Below are 20174 nucleotides of genomic sequence, written 5' to 3' on the forward strand. Positions count from 1 at the left end.
AAGAAAAATACTATGGGGCAATGGAAACAACTGTGAAGGATAATATTCTGTGAAAGCTGAAGTGGCTCCCTGGGCTCACAAGTATTTCACTGAGGGGAAATTGGGCTGTGCTTAGAGCAGTATTTTAGCCACATCTATTCCTTCAGCATCACAGATGCAGGCAACGTCCCACCACATGATTACTGGGAATTATACAGAGAGGGACCAAAGGAGCAGAAATACAGTGACATCCCCCGAGTCACTAGGGATGGGCTGCCCCTTACCAATCCTGATACCTAATGAAATCACAGTAGAGAGAATCCTGATGATACCAGAAGGATTTGTGGAGGTGAGGAGGTAATGTTGTCATCCAGGTTGGTTTAGATTCAACTCTGAAGGAGGGGTGGGAGGTAGGGCAACTGCCTGAGACCATGAGGGATGACAGAGGATTTGCATCGAGCTGACTGTGAAATGATGTGATGCACTTTCCTGAAAGAAAGGAAGGAGCAGCATCAGAAACTCAGCTGGTGTTGGGGCTTCTGATGTAGGTAATGTGAGGCAGAAAGGAGTGGAGGACACTGGTGCTCAGTGAAAGAGATGCTATTAAACATCAGACGATCCTGATGTTGAGGAAGGGCAGACAGCATAGCAAGAGGCCATTGCAGCTGCATCCAGATGCCTGCAAGGGTTGCAGAATCAAAAAGGAGGTTTAAAAAGGGAGGAAACACAGGCACGCATCTGAGGGCAGGAATAAAGGAACAGCACACCCCACAGACAGGCTAAGGCAGCAGCATAGCTTACCGCTGTCAAGCGACTCAAAACTAGTATTAGAAGTATTTGTAAATGCATCAAAAATGAGAGAAGGGCAAAAGGCAAGTGCTGGTTATTAGCAGGAAGGAAAACTAATACCAGAAACCCTGGTAAAGACTGAAGTGTCCAGAACCTTATGGTTCAATCTTCACAAAAGTTAATTTTAACCATATTCTGAATGAAACCAATGCCTGAAACAAAGGAAAAGCCATTTCTGAACATCTACTTAGAAAATAAGTGCAATTAAGTAGCACTATTGCAGAAGAATTTTACAAAATATTTTGATGGTTTTAAGAATATTTTAATCAATATAGTCTGTATTATTTTCTAATTTCCTACAACAATTTATTTATTTTATGAGCACTTATTTATGTTAAAGATATTTATTCAGCCAGTTGATCATATCCTGTCTTCCTTCCTCAATATAAGGTTTATCCTGAGGATTGATATCTTCTCTTCTGCGATGTACAAACCCATGTGTCTGTCCAGGGTATATTTTAACTTCATAATCAACTTTACAGTTTTGTTTAAGCTTCTGCTCCAGTAGGGCGACCTGTAACACAGAATGTTCTACGTTGGCCGAGTATGGAGTTAACATGTTATGTATTTACAGCCCTCAAATTGTCCTGGTTTTTTACTTTTCTGGAAGACAGACACAGTGTGTCCTTGCCATTGTTTTTTCTTCCACTAATTTTATACCCAAACGCATTTCTGTTACTACACCTTCTTTATTTAACTAAGCTTTTTTCTCCAGTAAAATAACAGCATGTGACTGTATAAAACTGAAAAAAAAAGTATATGGGTTACTGTAATAATACCTGTAGTGATAAAAACAATGTGTCATGAGAAGGTTAGCATGTGGTGATCACTGTACAAGTTACTGCTGATAGACTTCACACAAAAAAAAAAAAAAAGAAATAGTGCAAGATTCTGAATTAATTTGAAATTGAGGGAGGAGAGGCACAGATACAAAATCATCAGTTCAAAGCTACTGACACTTTTGGTGGGAAAAGTAAAGCCAACGCCACTCAATGAAAGCGTGTCTTCTTCTTTGATTCCCTTGGTAGATACTCCTCTTTCTCCAGTCACTCTCCACCCACCTGCCCCCCAGGAAGGCTGTTGACAGAGTACCAGAAAGGAGAATCTCTGAAGGCCAGTAGGAGAAGGAAAAGCATGGTCACAGGATTTTTTAATCCTCCTGCAACTAGTGATTCCACTGATACAGGTGGGGACTTTCTGCTGATTTTATGCATCATCAGTATGATTAAAGAGGGCCTCCTATCTTAAACTTGACAGAAATCTTCCTTTGGATTCTTGCCCTTTTCCTCCTGGGAACTCTCATATATAAATCATCCATATTTTGCAACAGAAACAGAAAACATTTTTTAGCATCACTGTAAAACTTTTTGATTTGGGAATAAACAACTTAGGTTTGTGTAGAACTACTGTAAGAGTCAGTGTAAGAGGAAGAAAAGTGCCAATTAGTTTTCTATATTCACTTAATTACATATCAAATTACAAAACAAGCATGAAAAGCATTAAAAGGACAAATATCTCTGATGGGAAATTCACCTGCTCCAACGGGATGTACTCATCCTTTTCAGCAAAAATGAAGAAGGTGGGATGAAGCAAACTGTATCTGTCCTCAAAGAACTTGATCACTCCTAGAGAAGACGGAGAGGCATATACAGTGAGTCATGCTATTTAAAGTGCATAAGTCACTACCAAAGCTATACATTCAAAATAAAAGGCATTCTGATCAGTTAGAGCTGATCAGCTTGTAATGGAATTAAACACGCTTTGCTTAAAAGTCCCTTTTGTTGTGAGAACTTCCTGTGATTTGGGATGTCATTTAAGACAGAAAGACCAGCTCTGTCTGAAAAAGTCAGGGAAGAATTGTTATATTTGCCCCATTCTTGCAGTTTTATTTGGGCATCTTCTGCTGACCACTGTCAGATATGGGGTCCTGTAAAAGATGGGCACTACACAGCTGCTCGCCTCTAGCCTGGCATGGCCATATTTAAGATAATTCTAAATATCCATCATTCCAGATACGTGATTGGGATTTCAGTGTACATATATTTATACTGATCTAAATTCATAACAAATTGGTATTGCTATTTTGACTATTCAAATATATTTGAATTTAAGTAACAGTAAAAGTAACTAGCTACCACCCTGGCTGCTCTTTTCATTATTGAAATTACTACAACAGAAAAGCGAAAAATTAGCAAGGAGCATCGTTGAATTGACTCCTCTGATCAGCAAATCAGTGCAGCAAAATAGCCCACATAAACTTTCTGGAAAAATACCTTCAACTTCCTTTCACCTCAAACAAATATAAATTGCTCTGGGTTATACGGAAGCACAGGGGCTTATAACAAAAATATGAAAGGTAGCATAACAAAAATATTAAAGGTAGCATAAATGCATTAAGAATGGAAGTGTGAGAGTGTGAGGATTAAAACACAGAGTTAAAGAACAAGGGCCCAGGAGTAACACTGATGAATAAGGTGTTCATGCCATGACCCGAAGGTCTGCAGCCTGCGCAGCCCCCAGCCCAGATGACTCATTGGCAAAAGACCCCGCGCTCTAACAGAAGGACAGCAAAAAAGGTTGCAGTGTATCGCTACTGCCATGTCTTTCCCTGTTAGCCCAACAGGGGAATAGGGTACAGACATGTGTATCAAACAGGTATCCCAAACAATGAAAACCAGACAGTGGGCAGCAACCTGTCCTAAGACTTAGGCAGACTGAGGTAAGCAAGAAACTGTGGAGAAGATCCATCTCGTAGTAACAGCTGTCTCCTAAAAGATGTAATAGATGTGCCCAGAAACCATTTTGTCATTGCCAGCCAAGAAGAACCTGAGCCATAGCGAGGCCTTGGCATTTGGTGTCCCTTGTACTCTACGTTGCACAGAAGCGATCCTGGCCATGCCACCTGACCCACAGGTTATCATTAAGGGCAAAAATGTGAGTGTGCAAAATCAAATTGCAGGCACGTTTTGTATCATAAAATCACCTTCTTCCATAAGATGTCGCACTGAATTTTGTTACAGTAATACTCCTTCAGAATAAGTTCCTATGCTGGTCATATCGGCTCAGAACGCAGTAGGTGTTTGAGACTTACCATAGAGGGACACCCCCGTCTTTAAATGAGGATTTTTTAGCATCAGATGTTGTACCGCTGCTCCACCCCAGCAAAACCCAACGACACCAATCTTCTTTGCACCACATTGTTCACTTAGATACTTCAGGATGACATCAACTTCTCTGAGACATGTAAATGAAAGCGAGTTAAGGCTCTAGCTCTATTCTTCTGGCCTGCAAGGTGTGTGCTGCTCAGAGACTGGCTGGGCATTGGTCTGCTTGTGGGAGGCGGTGAGTAACTGTCTTTGCATCACCCCTGTTTTTTTCTTTCTTTCCTTTATCAAACTGTCTCTATCTCAACTCATGAGTTTTCATGCTTTTTTTCCTCCTATTCTCTCCCCTGTCCCTCTAGGGGGCAGTGAGTGAGCAGTGGTGCAGGTGCTTGGCTGCTGGCTGGGGTCAACCCACAACACTAGTTTACTATTACTCATTTCTAAAATACAAGAGAAACTCCAGGGGAGAAGCCAAAGGAGCAAATCAGTCTTCCTAGATCACTGTTACTAGAACTGAAGGTGATTTTATAAACAGCAGTCCAATTAATTTCACAAATGGCAACAGCTGTCTTACATGCTAACACAAATAAAAGTTTGAGACACACAACCAGTCAAGAGCATCCTATTATCACAAATGTGACTATAGGTAAACTATGTCTCAGTGGGGAGACAAATATTTTATGCAATTGTGCAAGTAAATTTGAAATTGTTGCTTCAAAATCAGCAGTGACATTATGCAATCAAGCTATGTGTCAGATAAAAATGGGAAAAATATAGCTAGAAGAATGGGAAAGTAGTATGCTTTGAACTAGCTGGGATCTGATGGGAACAGGGCCAATGTTCCCAAGTTAAATAGTGTTTGGTGACTACATTTGCACCCTATCTGGAATCCATGGAAGTTGTGCCTGCCTGCGGGAACAGAATCAAACTGAAGTGGAAGGATCGAGCTGCATTTTCTAGCCTTTGCCAGTTCTTTTCTTTCAAGTCATTCATCTTCCTTCTACTCTCTGCACAGGTAAGCAGTGGGCACTTTTATTCTCATTCAAAGTTCTACTTTTCTCCAAAAATCACCCTTCACATAACTCTGAGATTGACCCACAAGCTGCATGAAATTTCTGTTTCTGGACATCCATTTGTATTTGACCCATTAATAATTTAGGATCTAATCCTGCATCTTCATTGAGGCAAAAATTCCTACAAAAGAAGGATGTCCACTTGCTAGACAAGGAACAACGGCTGTACTTGTCTATTTTGGCAGCATTTCGGGTTTTCAGCCAGTCATCGAAAGACGCCCAGTCATTAGAAGGTTTCCAAGCTTCTTGTCCCACAAAAAAATCTGGGCAGATGGCTCTGCAAGAAAAATGAAAACATTTTATACCCATGAAACAACACTGAGAAAGGATTAAAGGGAAGTCCATGTGTGCTATACAACAAATTAATTTTGTTGAATACACATAGAATCTAATCTACATCAAAGCACTACACAAGCAACCCTCATTATTTTTCTGTGTCTAATAAGGAGACTTAGCATAACTTCCAGATACATTTTGCCCTGTTAATATTCACTAATTGATCTGGCAATCTGTTAACTGCAATTGAAAATCGTTAGTGGTTTCCTACTAGATTTTAAAAAAAAACCAAAAAAAAACAACCTACAATTTATACGGTACGTATATTTGGGCTAGAAGGAATGCTAACCCAGTAATACAGGAAAGAGGATACCCAATATGCTTTTCACATATTTGAGAACTTGTTTATTTCTTTGGCACAAGCTGATGCACTTTGTCTGAACAGAATGACTTTCAGCTTCTCTGGAACTTTTACCCTAACAGCAAAGTTGCACGGATGCTACATCAGGAGGGAGGAAGCAAGCTGCTTCGGGCTCATGGAGGATGAAAGATGCAGAATAAAATTTTTTTCTGCTTCCCCTCTCTTCTTCTGTGCTTGCCTAGTATCTCATTGTGGTAGGACTACTGAACTATGTCAGACCTCTTGCACCACTTTAGCAAAGAGGAAGCTCTTTAAAGAAACACGTAAGTGAAGCATATGAAACTGTGTTTCTATGGTCTATATAAAAAAAAGAAATAGTTGGTTCAACAAACTTCCTTATTAAAAACACACTTTGAAAACAGGAGTATTTCTTACACGTATCCATTAGCTGCAAGCATATCAGCCATGTATCTGGTGTTTGGGAGTTGCCATCCAAATATATCATGAATCACAATCACAGCTTTGTCTGTGCCAGCAGGTGGTTTGCAGACATACGCCTTGATGTGCTCAACTTGCACCTCCTGCCCGTGGCCTCCGTAGTCAAACCTGTCTCCAATATCACATGGGCAGGGCCTCGATTCATTAGCCATGCGTGATACTAAAGAACAAAAAATATTCAGTTATGAATATCGCAGCATGCCATACTGAAAAAGACCAAAATCCAGCGGTATCATAGATTATCGAAGTCTTGAATCATTACGGTAGTATTGTGAGCATACTAATTAACGTTAGATCTCAAATGCAACATTAGTCACTAAGCCAATTGGGATGTTTCTTATAAATAATAATCTTGTTAGAGTTACTTATGCTACAAACTCTTCAGCAGGGACCTGGTACATAATTAGGGCTTCTGTGCCCTACAGTAATACAGTAAAAATAAAGTTAAGACCAACGAGCCAGGCAACAATCACGAATTATTTAGTGATGAAGCCAGTTCTTTCACTCTTTGTCATGTGTATGTCCTTGTCAGGAATGCATAACTTTCTTTAATATAGACTGTAAAGGCTTAATGCAGGACATGGCATTTGAAGGGGAAAAAAAAAAAAAAAGGAAAACACAGCTACTGTGTAGAAAGATACAATTACGCTTAGATTAAATGTGATATTTTCCTCCAGAGACTTAAAATATTCCATAGCTGACCTTTTCAGTGTCAAGAAATTCTTTTCCTAAACCAGCTTTAGCATCAGATATTGCAGACTTCTGAAGGAGAATACTTAAGGAAGGTGCCAATAAAAATATACCAGTGAAAGCCAGAGTATAAAATCATATTTATCTAATATTAAATAAGGAATGCATTCAAAGCTCAAGATAGGAAAAAATAAAATTGAACATAAGGAAAAAATCCTTAAGTTGAGCCAAATGTTTTATGAGCAAGGTAACAGTAGGGCATGGTTAATTTTTTACAAACTATTGCTTAAATGAAAACAAACAAGTAATTCACAAAGGTCAAAAAATGCCAGCCAAATCTAACACAGATTTATGTAGCTCCTTGACCTCGAGTTAATGATTTTATGCCACTGACCTTAGGTTAACCAGCTGGATGAACTGACTTCATATTGCTGCAAAATGACTCATTTTAATAATATATTTGAATACGCACAGAGCACCTCCAAGTCATTAAAGAATGTGGAGAGAATTTAGATGAAGTTTTACCTAAACTCTCTAGAGATAAATTGTGTGCAGTGAGAAAATTTTGCTAGTTCGGAGACAAGGATGTTCAAACTTGACTATGCCAAATGTAGTCACAGAGAGAAATGGAAAAAAGCAGGTTACTGCCCAGTCCCTGAACTAGCATCACTTACACAGCTGTGGCACTAAAGGGACAGCTTTAGGAAAACAAACAAGCAAACAACCTTACAGCCAGGAAATTTGCACAGATTTCCAGGGACCAAGATGTTCTGGATTTGCAGACTTTAAAATTGAGAATATTGCAAGCAGCGTAAGCAGGGCTAGGGTTGCACATCTTGGGAGATTTCATTTTTCACAGATCAGTTCAAGACAAGCTGTATCTTATTTTTAAGCTATATTAACTCTGGGCACACATTTATACTAATCCTCTACTTTTCTTTTTAAATAAGTCACACCCAGGTGGGTTTTTTCCACATGTAGTCTCACATATAGGACTTCTAATTTTAAGTAAGTCTGCCACGAAAAAATTAATTAATAGATGGGCATATAAGACAAAATACAGCTTAAATATATAATAGGAAAGAGTTGATAACTAATTTTCCATCCACAAACTATTTCCTTTTGGAACAAAACCATCAACCAGGTATTAAAGAAACATATATTTCAGAACTCCAGAAACACAAACACAATGCTCTTGGCAGTCAGTATATCCTTAAGGGCTTTAATTGCAAATATTTCACATTACCTGATAAAACGTAAAGCAACTGTAAAACCTGAAAAGCTTAAAGGTGCAGATTTAGCAGCTAAGGAAAAGAGCTCCAGACACGAGCCTGCGAGGGGTAGCGTTGGCTTGTATGGTTTGTAAGCCATATAGGCTTGCAAGATTTGTATCGTAACCAAAACATTTTGGTGTTTCTACATTTGCCATAGCATTCATTATATGCAAAGACCATCTTTTTCCATTTCTGAGATGCTACTGAAACATTCCTTAAAAATTAATCCCCCTCTCTTACATCCATCAAAGCTATTCTTTTAGGAGGATCTGTAAATCCTCAGCCTTCGCGTTCCACCATCTCCACCTGCAAGCACTTGAGCATTTATTTGAAGACCAAACAGTAACTTTAGTTTTCAGAAACTTGAACCTACGATCAGAAAAATATAACGACATTGCTGTGTGTCTCTTTCACGTTCAACAGACTCTCCTGAGTCCTCCTCCTGAGAGGTCTTCCTCATCTCAGGAGGGAAACTGAAAGGTTTCTGAACCATCATCTCAAAACAATTAGGGAAGAAAGTAGCCCCTTGATAGCATTTAAATGAGCATGCAGTCTTTAAAAAAGCACGTAGATAAAATGAAAGTCTCCCACACCAAGTCAGACCTCAGAATGCTTTGCATTTCTCAGGAGGAAAAGCCGTAAGAGTTTAAAAAAAAAACCCAGACGAAACCCTCACATACCTGTAGCGCAGCAAGTGTGCGGGAGAGCAAAGGCAAGCCGCAGGAGCTCGGCGTGGATGGTTACCACTGACCGTGATCCCAAAAGAAAGTGCTAACTCAGAAAATGAAAGGGGTGAGTGCGAGGATCAGGTTTCTTCAAATCCCAGTTACGTAAGTGACTGCCTTCACCTTTGCATATGGCAGAGCCACAAAGTTGACAGTTCCTTCTTCTTAAAGCCGTTAATTTTACTGCTAGCATAGGCAGGGGGTGCGACTGTGGGGAGTGCTGCTGTAGCTGAGCGCCAAGCCTTCCTGTTAACTTACACAAAACGGTATGAAGCACAGCAAATGTGTTGACTTAGCTGAGCAATTCATTTAGACAAAACCTTTTTTTTTTTTTTTTTTTTTTTTTTTTTTTTTTTTTTTTTTTTTTTTTTTTTTTTTTTTTTTTTTTTATTTAAAGGGTGTTCCTTTGTTTTTAAAGGTTGGGCTAGTATCACTATTAAACATTATGTTTATTATACCCTTAGACTATTCATCCATTGATAAAAGACATATCTACAGTCATCAGTGGGGTGAGGTAGTGAAGTAGAGACATGGTTTCAAAGCTCTATACAAGACAAAGCTTATATAGTATAGGAAAAGAATTTCTCTTTCAGAGTGAAAATAAATAACATGTAAAAAGGTAACAGTTTTGTAAGATGCCTGTACATATCATTATAATAAGTGTTTAAAATGCTGATACATTTTTATCCTATCATAGGACGTTTTATAAATATTTTTTTTTTCATTTTGAATTGAAGCGACTGTCTGATCCTTGTATCCCTCCCATTCTCCTGATTTTCTTTTTTATTGGATTATTAGGATTATTCTTTAAAAAGCGTTATCTAAGGATATTAGCAATCCAGAAGCCAGTTTCCTCAGAGGCACATCTAAAAAGTAGCACTAAATGCATGTAAGTCTCCCACATTTTTGCCTTGGGAAAGCAACCAGCCTTACAATTTAGTATATAAGCTGTTTTCCTATGTTCTAAATAACTTTGTCAATGCTATTTATTTACAATTCCTCAAATAAAATAAAAAGAATGAAAAAAATCCTACCAGAGAATCCCAGAATGAAGTTCACAAGGTTCAAAACTCAACCCTTTTGGTTTTTTAGGCTTTTCCCACTTGTATACTACAAGCAACAAATTATAGCACATGGGGAGCTTAGATAGTCCACAGCAACTTCAAAGAACAGTAGTAAAATAACTGTGAGAGAAACTGGCAGCTTAAATAATTCCTAGAGGAGAAAAATGACAGCAATGCTTGCAGAACACTGCAACTGGAGTTGCTTAACCACGTTTCCATTCCCTTAGTCACAGTAATGCAGCTCGGGAAGTTTCTCTCTCTAGTACATAAGACTGTTCCGCTTTACCTTAACACTAACAATTAAACACTAGAAATTAAGTGGCTTTTAATTTGGTTTCCTGTTGTTTCCATGTTCCTTGCTAGGCAATCCATGCAGTCGTTTTACTTAGAAGTCAAAACCTAATCCAACACATTTGCGACCTCTGTACGTGCAGTTGGTTGCCCTTTGGACTGTAAACACCTACCTCTTCTTGACCTCGCCTTTCCAGCTCTCACGCAGTGACTTACGGCTTTATCACGAAGATTTGGCTGTACGTGTAGTGACTCGTAGCTACCCTGTCACTTCAGGCAAATGCTGCATCTCTGTTTTTTCCCCTTTTGCTTAGTCACCGCGTTCGTGTTACAGTACACATGCCGTTTCAGTATTTATGAATGACTGCTGTTCTCTAAATATATGACCCGGTTGCCCTCTTGCACATTAGCTAACCTTCTAATGCTAATGGAACTCCATTAATGTGCAGTTATCCAGGGTTTACGCCAGGGTAGTTAAGGTAGAATAAACTTCCAGATCTCTACCTTCTCCTCCTGGAAAAATGTGTTATGAGAGCTGTATCACCCAGGTAACAGCTGGATTAATGCATCACATATGGTTGGTATCACATGAAAAGCAACAGTGAATTGGCAGCCGCAGGTCAGAACTCTCTGAAGATCTCCCCATGGGGAAGACAGAGGGCCATCAACAGTATGTAAAGGAGGAAAATTGGGATGGGAAAAAGCAAAAGAAATTAAAATCCCATTGCGAGATACATGGTTAATAGATACTGTTGACTATTTTTAAATGACACACCACAGTGTCTATTTCTCTGATAGTTCAGTTCAGTTCAGTTCGAGAGACTGTCATTAGTAAAATTAAGGCCTTCCTAAATTACATTTTCTTCCCATTAAATCACTTAGCAGTCTTTATCAGTAGCACTGAGAAGGTAAAAAGGGACAAACATTCTTCTCTTTTTTTTTTTGTCTTATAACTTTAGAATTACCAGCACCCAGTGAAGATACTAGGCAGCCGGTTTCCAGCTACTGAACGCAAGGCTTGCTCCCCATGAGGCGTAATTAAACTGTGGGAGGAGTCACCGTCACAGGGTGCACTCGAGTTCATCATTTCAAGCAGGCTCAAAAAGGGACTGGCAAATTCACAGAGGCTAGGTCCAGCAGTGGCCATTCGCCACACTGCCCCAGTGGCAACATCCAGCTCAGGAACCCCCTGAACCGGGAACCCTGTCTGCCAGGATGCGGAGGGAGAGAGGAAATTCCCTACGCAGCCACTGCTGGCCACTGACGGAGGCTGGGTGCCAAGGTAGGTGCAATCTTGAGCTGATGCAACACAGGGATTTTTGTCGTATCATCGATGGGAAAATTATGTAACAAGATACATTATGCAAAAACCATGTAACATTTCTCCTTTAAGCAGCAACCGTGGTTTGTAAGCCACACATTGAAGTGCCCTGTTTGCTGACTGCATTGTACTTCTGAATTTCTAAACTGACCAGGAGATAGAGTTTCACAGAACCAAAGGTAACCTGAGAAAGGAGTACCCCATCTGAACAACCTTAGCCACAAATTTTGAAACAAGATATGCCCATTTATGTCACCTGTAACTACACATCTGCCACTGGGGTACAAGTCAAAAAAGCCTTGTCTCTCTAAATTAGCTCCACCAAACAACGTATTTGTCTCCCTAAATTTTGGGCTTGTGACTTATATAGAACTCGGATGAACAGTGGCTATAATACACAAAGGGATTCATTTACCACTAGTGTAACTTACATCAGGCATTAAGGAACTCTCGAGGAAACAGAGAATATTTCACAGTGAATTAAAACATCACACTGCTGGTGAAATCTGAAACTTCTTCAAAAGAACATGATATGGAAGTATCAATTAGAATCTACTGACAAAAACCATCCAAAATATTGTTTGCTTTTTTCTTTAATTCCTACTTCAACAAACTCTCCCCTGCAATTTTCTAACATGTTACTGAAAATCTCCAGTGTACTACATAATTGTGTTACAAATTAAGTTGCTTGCTCTTCTATTAAATGTATTTATTCAGCCAGTTGATCATATCCTTCCTTCCTTCCTCAATATAAGGCTTATCTTGAGGATTGATATCTTCTCTTCTGCGATGTACAAACCCATGAGTTTGTCCAGGATAAATTTTAACTTCAAAATCGACTTTACAATTTTTCTTTAGCTTCTGCTCCAGCAGGGTGACCTGTAATATAGAGCATAGCAGTACTCATATTAATATAGCCATATTCCATGCTGTCAGTCCTCAGCTTATTCATAGTTCAGCTCCCTAATTTATCATTCATGGTAGACACTAATAACCGAGCTCCATATGGGCAAATCAAGAAGAAAAATTACATAAAGAAAAAACACCTTTGCAGTAAGGGTCTAGACAATTTGTTAGAATATAAAGGCAGGTCCAATGATCTGCAAAGATATGGATATAACAAAAGTATTTCCTACATGTGAAATATATCACAATGCTAAATACACTACAGCGGAACAAAAAGCTTCTAACAGACACCTATGGATGGAATTTAGTGTATCCTACGTGGTTTATGTGTGCTTAGGACCAACAGAAAATAAAATCATACAGCAAAGGCTAGCTCCCAGAGCTACTAGCTACTCCAAAACAGCAATGGGATTTTGATAAAGCTTTGTTACCTGGGTTACTAGCCATAATTTTACAAAACAAAGAGAGTTAAGGAAAAAAGAAAAAATCTAGTTTCCATTCTTTGCCTAGGTTACATTAGCTCTTCTATGCTTAGCTCCATTTTTTGTGCTTATTTTTTGACCTCCAAGCACTACCATGAGGCTAAGTTTTGACTCCCAAGTCAGGATGGAAATATAAACATGCAGGAATAAAAGAAGGTAGAGGCTATTAGCATACTTGATTAAGGGGAATGAAGTCATCTTTTTCAGCAAAAATGAAAAACGTAGGGTTCAGAAGATTGGACATATCATCAGAATCCTTGATTAGTCCTAGAAAACATTAAAGAAACAAAAAAAACCCTCTTCAACTGACTTTTAAGGTGGAATCCAAATTGAAATACAGCACTCTGCTTCAACAGTGAAAAGTTTTCGTGTCTCATGGAATATGTAGCTGTAAGTATTAGCTTCACTTTCAAGCTACCGTAACCATGGCTCCTAGAAGAATACCTCCTAGATTAAAACTCTGTTTAAGCCAGTTTCTTAAGGTACAGACTGAATACCTGAATTAATAAGACTTGAAAGACACCTCCTGTGCATAAAAGCTTGAGTTGACTGGGAAAGTCAATGCTTTAGTAAGTAGACCAAAATTTACATTCTGAGAACGTTAGCAAAGGGCAGCTTAGCTATCCCAGCTTCTTCAGCAGACCATAAAAGGAAAGGTGGTGTTAAAATAACCACAATCTATCTTTACAGAGTAGCTAGGTCAAAAATAACACTCCCTGCTCCCAGGTGAAGTTCTAGCTCTGCAGCATGCAGAGCAGTAGTGAACAGGAAAAGGGAGCTAAATCGGGAAGGTGACCAAAGGACATGTCTGTCTGTCCAGACCTGAAATAAAAACATGGCTGCTATGACCCATGCTCAGACTAGGAACAACTGTCCTCACCACCATCTTCCTTGCATAATATCATTCCTATCTGCTGAAAATAGAATAGAATAGAATAGAATAGAATAGAATAGAATAGAATAGGACTATTTCATTTGGAAGGGACCTACAACAATCTTTTAGTCCAACTGCCTGACCAATTCAGGGCCAATCAAGTTAAGGCATGTTATTGAGGGCACTGTCCAAATGCCTTTTAAACCCTGGCAGGTTTGGGGCATCGACCTCTGCTCTAGGAAGCCTGTTCCAGTGTTTGACCACTCTCTTGGTAAAGAAATGCTTCCTAATGTCCCATCTGAACCTCCCCTGGCACAGCTTTGAACCGTTCCCATGCAAAACATCAGCTGACAGCCTGATTTGAATAATGCTAGATCAAGTACTTAAATTACACAATATACATATGTATGTGTATTTACCTACCATAGAGAGATACGCCAGCCTTCAGTTCCGGGTATGTCATCATCAGGTGACGTACAGCAATACCACCCCAGCAAAAACCAACAACCCCTAATTTCTTTGCACCATACTGTTCCTGCAGATATTTCAGGACAGCATCAGCTTCTCTGGAACATATAAGCAAATGCAAATTAAGCACCTATAGTGAAACCAGTATTTGAAAATATGAGAAGAAAATGTAGGGATGCATATAAGTGTCCCCATATCATGCTGCTACTATATTTTCTTTCACATACTTTGAATAAATCATTATTTCAGACAAATATTAGGGCTTGCTAATCTGAGACATTCAGAAAGAGGAAAAAAAAAAGAATGGAATTGAATTAAATAAAAATGCAACATGAAAAACATACATCAAAGGAAATCTAAAGGGATGGGAAGCAGATAACTGATCAAACACTTACCTGAGAGTTAAAAAAGCTTAAAATTCTCTGAGAAGCTGGATGACTTTTTGCTTTGAAAATGTATATAGAAAAAGTAAAAAAAAAACTATCTAAAGAATACTATTAATTAGACAGTCAAAATGCTGGCAATAACTCTTAAGTTAGCATAGGAGACATTTGCTGCAGGAAAGGCAATGTAACAAACATGGTAGATGTTTTCAGAATTTACAGTGTAGCTTGACATACTCCTGGCCCAGATGCTGTATTCTGAAAGCACCCATTTACCCCTGAAGCAGGTGTCACCATGCAGAGGCAGTAAAAAGAAGGTACTGGTGGGAGAGAGGTAGCAGTTAAGTCTTTTGTATCACCCCAAGACTACATTTTCAGCCCCAGTTCATTGCCCCCTGGGGCACACAAGCTATATATGCTGTTGGTACATCAGCCTCACAAATGCCACATTATCTGCCAACACCTGCCAACACACAAACACGCACAGAAGCAAATTAAGTGCCGAAAAAATCTTTCTTCACCGGAGCTGGCACTTGAAACATGTGAATTGCCTGTAAGAAATACCAGGCAGAGCCCGACCCTTCCTTCCCATTGCAGCAGCAAGGGGACCGATTCCAAACTAAAAAGCTTCCACGACAACTGACCTCTCAGTGACCATGGGGAGAGGCTCCCAGACAGCACTGTGGGGCAGCCTCAGCAAGGGCGGACAAACCCCATCTCCATGGGAGTTGCTTTTAAGCTGATGCTCTGCCACTCAGCGTTGCTCAAGCTACAGCTCCCCCTCCGTCGCAGCCATGCCAGTGCCTGGCCATGGGCCCTGCTGATCCAGACCCCTGTCCAGATCACGGACCCACAGACTGACTTCCCGGCTTGGCCTCGGCCCTGCCACATCACTACAGACCTGCCTGGTGATCCCTGGACTGTAACCCATAATGGTTAATGCCCCCAGACCTGCCCCTGACCCCAACTCCTCATTCCCAGCTTGACCTCGAACCTGCCTCAATTGACCCTGACTGCCATCCTGGTGCCTGGATCTGTCTGGAGTACCATGGGATGGAGCCCTGGCACTGCCAGCTGATACCCCTCTTGGCTGCCAGCACCCTGTCCCCTAGGGAGCCACCAGCCCCCGCTGCGCCCTGACAACAGCTGATCCAACCATCAGCTACCTGGGGCCAGTTAACACCATGCTGGGTAAGTATGATGGCGCAGTCAAGATCTCTTCTTTCCACGCAACATCTTACAGCATCAGTCTGTTACACTCGGTGAGACTCAAGATGAGAATTATGCTTTATCACTGCTTGTGTCACCAGTCATTTTTAAACCATGCTTTTTGAGGCAGAGGAAGCAATTAGCAGTCTATGACAGCAACCCTGCTCTAAGCCACTACTAAGAGAGCTGACCTTGAACTCTGTTCAAGGCAAAATAAAGGGTCACTTCTAAGGAGTCATTAAAAAAGGCCCCACCTTCACTGGTAGATTAGCTCCATTCAATCTCAAAGAAAAAAAAAGTGGGGCGGGGGCAGCGGGAAAGCAGTATCTGACAGCAGCAGGTAATGTAATATCCAAGTCCCTGGCATCTTACTTGTTTATTTTCCTGGCATCTCGAGTTTTCAGCCAATCATCGAACTTGGACCAGTCATCAGAAGGCTTCCAAGCTTCTCTTCCTGCAAAAAAGTCTGGGCAGATGGCTCTGCACACAGAGACGCACACAGACAAATGTCAAAATTGAATGAATTAATCAAACACTGAGATTTTTTTGGCCCTTCATAGCATGGAAAGTTTCTGTCCAAGCGTAATAAGCATAATTTTGTTTTGTTTTATTTTTCCCGAGAAAGTAATGTTTTTAAACATTATTGTTTATGTCATTCCACAGAAATGCCTATGAGGTTTAGAAAACATTTATAGGTATCTCTATAGGCTTTTTTTCCATGACTAAACTACATAATACAATTTGTGATACAAATTCTGGAAAATATAAATATTTTTATCCCTAGTATTTTACCTGTTTTGAGTACATAATTTGAAACTATACACAGTAAAACAACAGATTATCTTGTAAAGGATAATCAAACTAGGTCCTGATTACAACAGTTTAGGTTTTGCATACAACATAATGCCACTTAACATAATTCCATCATTAGGGGGGTCCATTTAAAGGAATACAATTACATAAAATAGTTATTTACTACAGAGCACATCATGAGGCTTACTTATGAGCTAGGAAAAAAAAAAACTAAACACCTGATGGACTGAGGTCAGCAAAGAACGAATGAAGGGAAAACACGTGGGAAGGAAGGGAGGAGTATTTTACCACAGACATCATTTGGTGACTGGAAAAAGGGAAGTGGACAGTAAGAGTCCACTCAGTACTAAAGAGTTCCTGCATCACAGGGGTGCGCAAACCCTGGCTCGGGATGACCTCGGCTGAAATGTGTTGTGCAACCAGCAGCGGAGTTGTGGTGGTGCAGTCACTGGTGGATAGTACAGTCTCCTCATGCAGAAGGAAACAAGCAGGGACTCTGGAGGCTGCCCTAGAATCGGTCACCCCCAGATGCTTCTACATGTTCTCTCAAGCCCAGCACACAGGGAAGCAATGGGATCCCTGGGAAACTGCTGTCATCTTTCACTTACTAAATGCCTTTGGCTCTCTCCCTCCTCAGGCACACAGTATGTATCCCAGTGATCATGGTGAAATTACTGGATCAGTTTGGCCTAAAGCAGACCAAAGTATGTTGCCAGCATTTTTTTCTTACTGTGTTTGCTCATTTCTATGAAAAAAAAACCCAGTCACATCCACAGCATAGTTGTGTTTGGAAAGGCATGAGCAAAATTGCACAGCCTTTGAGGTAAGTACCTGTCAGAAAGGCTACGTATTGCTTTGAAAGTGAACCTTCCCAAGCCCATGTAGAAGAACGGGTTCTTCCCCATGCAAACTAGCCTGATAAGACACTACGAGCCATCAGTCTTAATGAGGTCTCTGACATACAGCTCTCATAGCTCCTCATCCCATACTGTGCTAGGAAAAAGTCCAGCTCTTTTCCTCTCAATAAACATTGGTGCACCAGTTCAGCAGCATCCTGAAGCAATCAGGGAAGATGCACATGGCCTGAAAACTCTCAGCTCTCCTCCTGCCTAGAGCAATGGAAACACCAGCCTTCTTCCCTTTACCACTGTGGTATTAGCAGTACAGGTGGAGGGAAAGAAGGTGTTGCAAAAAGAAGTATGACATGGCATGAATCATAGGGAAAAATTACAGGAAGTAAAGTAGTGTGGAGAAATACCAATTCGTCAGATACTAAGTAATAAGGAAGCATACTGCCATACTAGTGATTTGCCAGTATCCCACACAGCATGAAAGGTGTAGGTCCAGTCTCATGTTGAGAATGACTGCATTTAGTCACAAGGCGAATGCACTTCCAGTCATGGAGCAGAACAGGGGATGTCAAGTCCTCAGGAAAGACAGTGGCAAGGAGCAGACTATAGACCACTTTGTTGTTCCAGTGTCTCAGAAAACCCTAATCCTCACAAAGGCAGTATCTTTATCTTGTGGAGACAGAGAGCTCCTTTCAGCTCCACAGACAGATCTCAGCCACACGGCAACTACTTGCTGACATCCGACTTCCCTCATGCTCCATAGGCTGAGAGCATTAAAGGCACCATCTCTCAAAACTGGACCACTACAGAATTAGTTGGAGGTTTGTGTTTTTTGGAACTACAGGCCAGTCTCAACCCTATATGAATGTTTGTAATGTACACGGCAGGTGGAGTACCTTGCAGCATATCCAGTTATTGCAAGATGTTACTGCATTTTGGAATTTAACTGCTGTAGGGAACTGAAAATGAGCGCGAAAGATTTGCATGTGGGAAGGGGATTGTATTTAATACCCCATGTGTGAGTACGAATCATTCATGTACCCATATTCAACGTGCACATTCGATACCATTTTCAAAATATATGACATTCATTCATATTTCTGCTGATGACAATTTTTTAAAATCCCATCATATAATTTAGCTTGAATGACTGTTTATTTTAAAAAGAAGTCTAAGAACAGAATACACACTTCTGTTTCAGAACACACTATTTTTTAAAGCCATCTCACATTGCTGGGAAAATTATCAGAATCACTTTCTACTGCATCATGTTTTCAATATTCCTCACATTTTATGTCTGTAAACAGCAAAGTATGAGGGAAGCATGCTGTACTCTGCAACTTTTCACAGCAATGTTCCTTTGTCATATTGTATTATGGAAATACATCACTCAAACTGCCCTGGTAATAGTTTCCTCTCATGTATGGGAATAACTGTTCTAATGTAAGGCTAGAAACCATAAAGAGTGGGATTTCTTGGAGAAGAAGAGATTTCTTACATGTATCCATTAGCTGCAAGCATATCAGCCATGTATCTGGTGTTTGGGAGTTGCCATCCAAATATATCATGAATCACAATCACAGCTTTGTCTGTGCCAGCAGGTGGTTTGCAGACATACGCCTTGATGTGCTCAACTTGCACCTCCTGCCCGTGGCCTCTGTAGTCAAACCTGTCTCCAATATCACATGGGCAGGGCCTCAATTCGTTAGCCATCTAGGAATCTGCAGGAAAGCAAAAAGGACAGAGAGCAATGTAATTTATTAGCAGTAACAGCTGTGATTATGGGTCATAATCTTCATGCAGGCCCCACAGTCCCCTCCAGATGCTTAGTAATACCCACTTGATACTGCAAAGTTAGAAGTGAAGCTCCAGGTGTTTATTTTAAACAGGCTCTTGACACCAGCCCTCTATGGTTTCCATAAATATTCATGAATTCCAGGTCAGTCAGCATAACCCAGGAGCACGGTAAGGCGAGAGGAAGGGCTTATGTCAGTCTGCCATTCCTAGCTTTGTGCCTGGAGCACAGGCATCCAGCATGTGATAACTACATGGCCATGTGATGTCCCCACGCACTGTGCTTCATAACCATTCCTCTCACGTGGTTTTACAGCTCTTCCTCACAGGCTGGCACTCTTGCTGTTGCTCCTGTGAGAGCCCACTGTCAGCATGCTGCTTTTCTGACTACCTTTTCCTTTCAAGTTTTTATCGCGCATGTCCCCTTTCCCCTCCTCCATGGGGAATCCAAGGCTGCTGCTGCTACCTACGTGCACTTTGCTGGTCCCTTGTATCCCCTGCTGTGTATAGCCATTTCCCAGGGAAACCATCATTAACTGGCATCTCTAGAAGTTCTAATAAATCAACTCAAAGAAGGTAAATCAGCAGAGGGTTTCTCTGAGAGAATATAATCTGAACTGAGAGCAGCCAGAGGAATACACAGACATACACCAGTGTTGTGCATATAACATGCCCTCATACATCACAGACACGGAACTTCTCTAGTGGTATACGTTTTAAAGGACAAACTGGAAACTACTCCATTTCTCCTCAAGTGAAGAAAGGTTTCCAAAGAGTTTATGACCTATGAGGTCTTCTCAGAAGAATCCCTCAAGCTCGGTTTAATTTCTTTTTCCTTTCAACTGGAGATAGGCCACTGTAGCATCTTTTTAAACCCAACTAACTTCTG

At 40.5% G+C, this 20174-nt stretch overlaps 2 protein-coding genes across 2 annotated transcripts; both read right to left on the reverse strand.

Moving 5' to 3' along the window:
* Nucleotides 1–1162: 1162 nt before the first annotated feature.
* CMBL (carboxymethylenebutenolidase homolog) lies at nucleotides 1163–6292 on the reverse strand. The gene is made up of 5 exons (XM_009638759.2): nucleotides 6078–6292; nucleotides 5175–5282; nucleotides 3920–4062; nucleotides 2362–2453; nucleotides 1163–1342 (listed from the first exon to the last, which is right to left on the reverse strand). The coding sequence occupies exons 1-5, from the start codon at nucleotides 6290–6292 to the stop codon at nucleotides 1163–1165; spliced, it is 738 nt and encodes a 245-aa protein (XP_009637054.1).
* A 5912-nt stretch (nucleotides 6293–12204) lies between these two features.
* LOC104126212 (carboxymethylenebutenolidase homolog) lies at nucleotides 12205–19204 on the reverse strand. The gene is made up of 5 exons (XM_009638760.1): nucleotides 18990–19204; nucleotides 16200–16307; nucleotides 14191–14333; nucleotides 13069–13160; nucleotides 12205–12384 (listed from the first exon to the last, which is right to left on the reverse strand). Exons 1-5 carry the CDS (start codon nucleotides 19202–19204, stop codon nucleotides 12205–12207), a joined length of 738 nt encoding a protein of 245 aa, XP_009637055.1.
* Nucleotides 19205–20174: the final 970 nt, after the last annotated feature.

The sequence above is a fragment of the Egretta garzetta genome, unplaced genomic scaffold (assembly GCF_000687185.1).
Source record: "Egretta garzetta isolate BGI_Z169 unplaced genomic scaffold, ASM68718v1 scaffold264, whole genome shotgun sequence".
NCBI classification, from domain to species: Eukaryota; Metazoa; Chordata; class Aves; order Pelecaniformes; family Ardeidae; genus Egretta; species Egretta garzetta.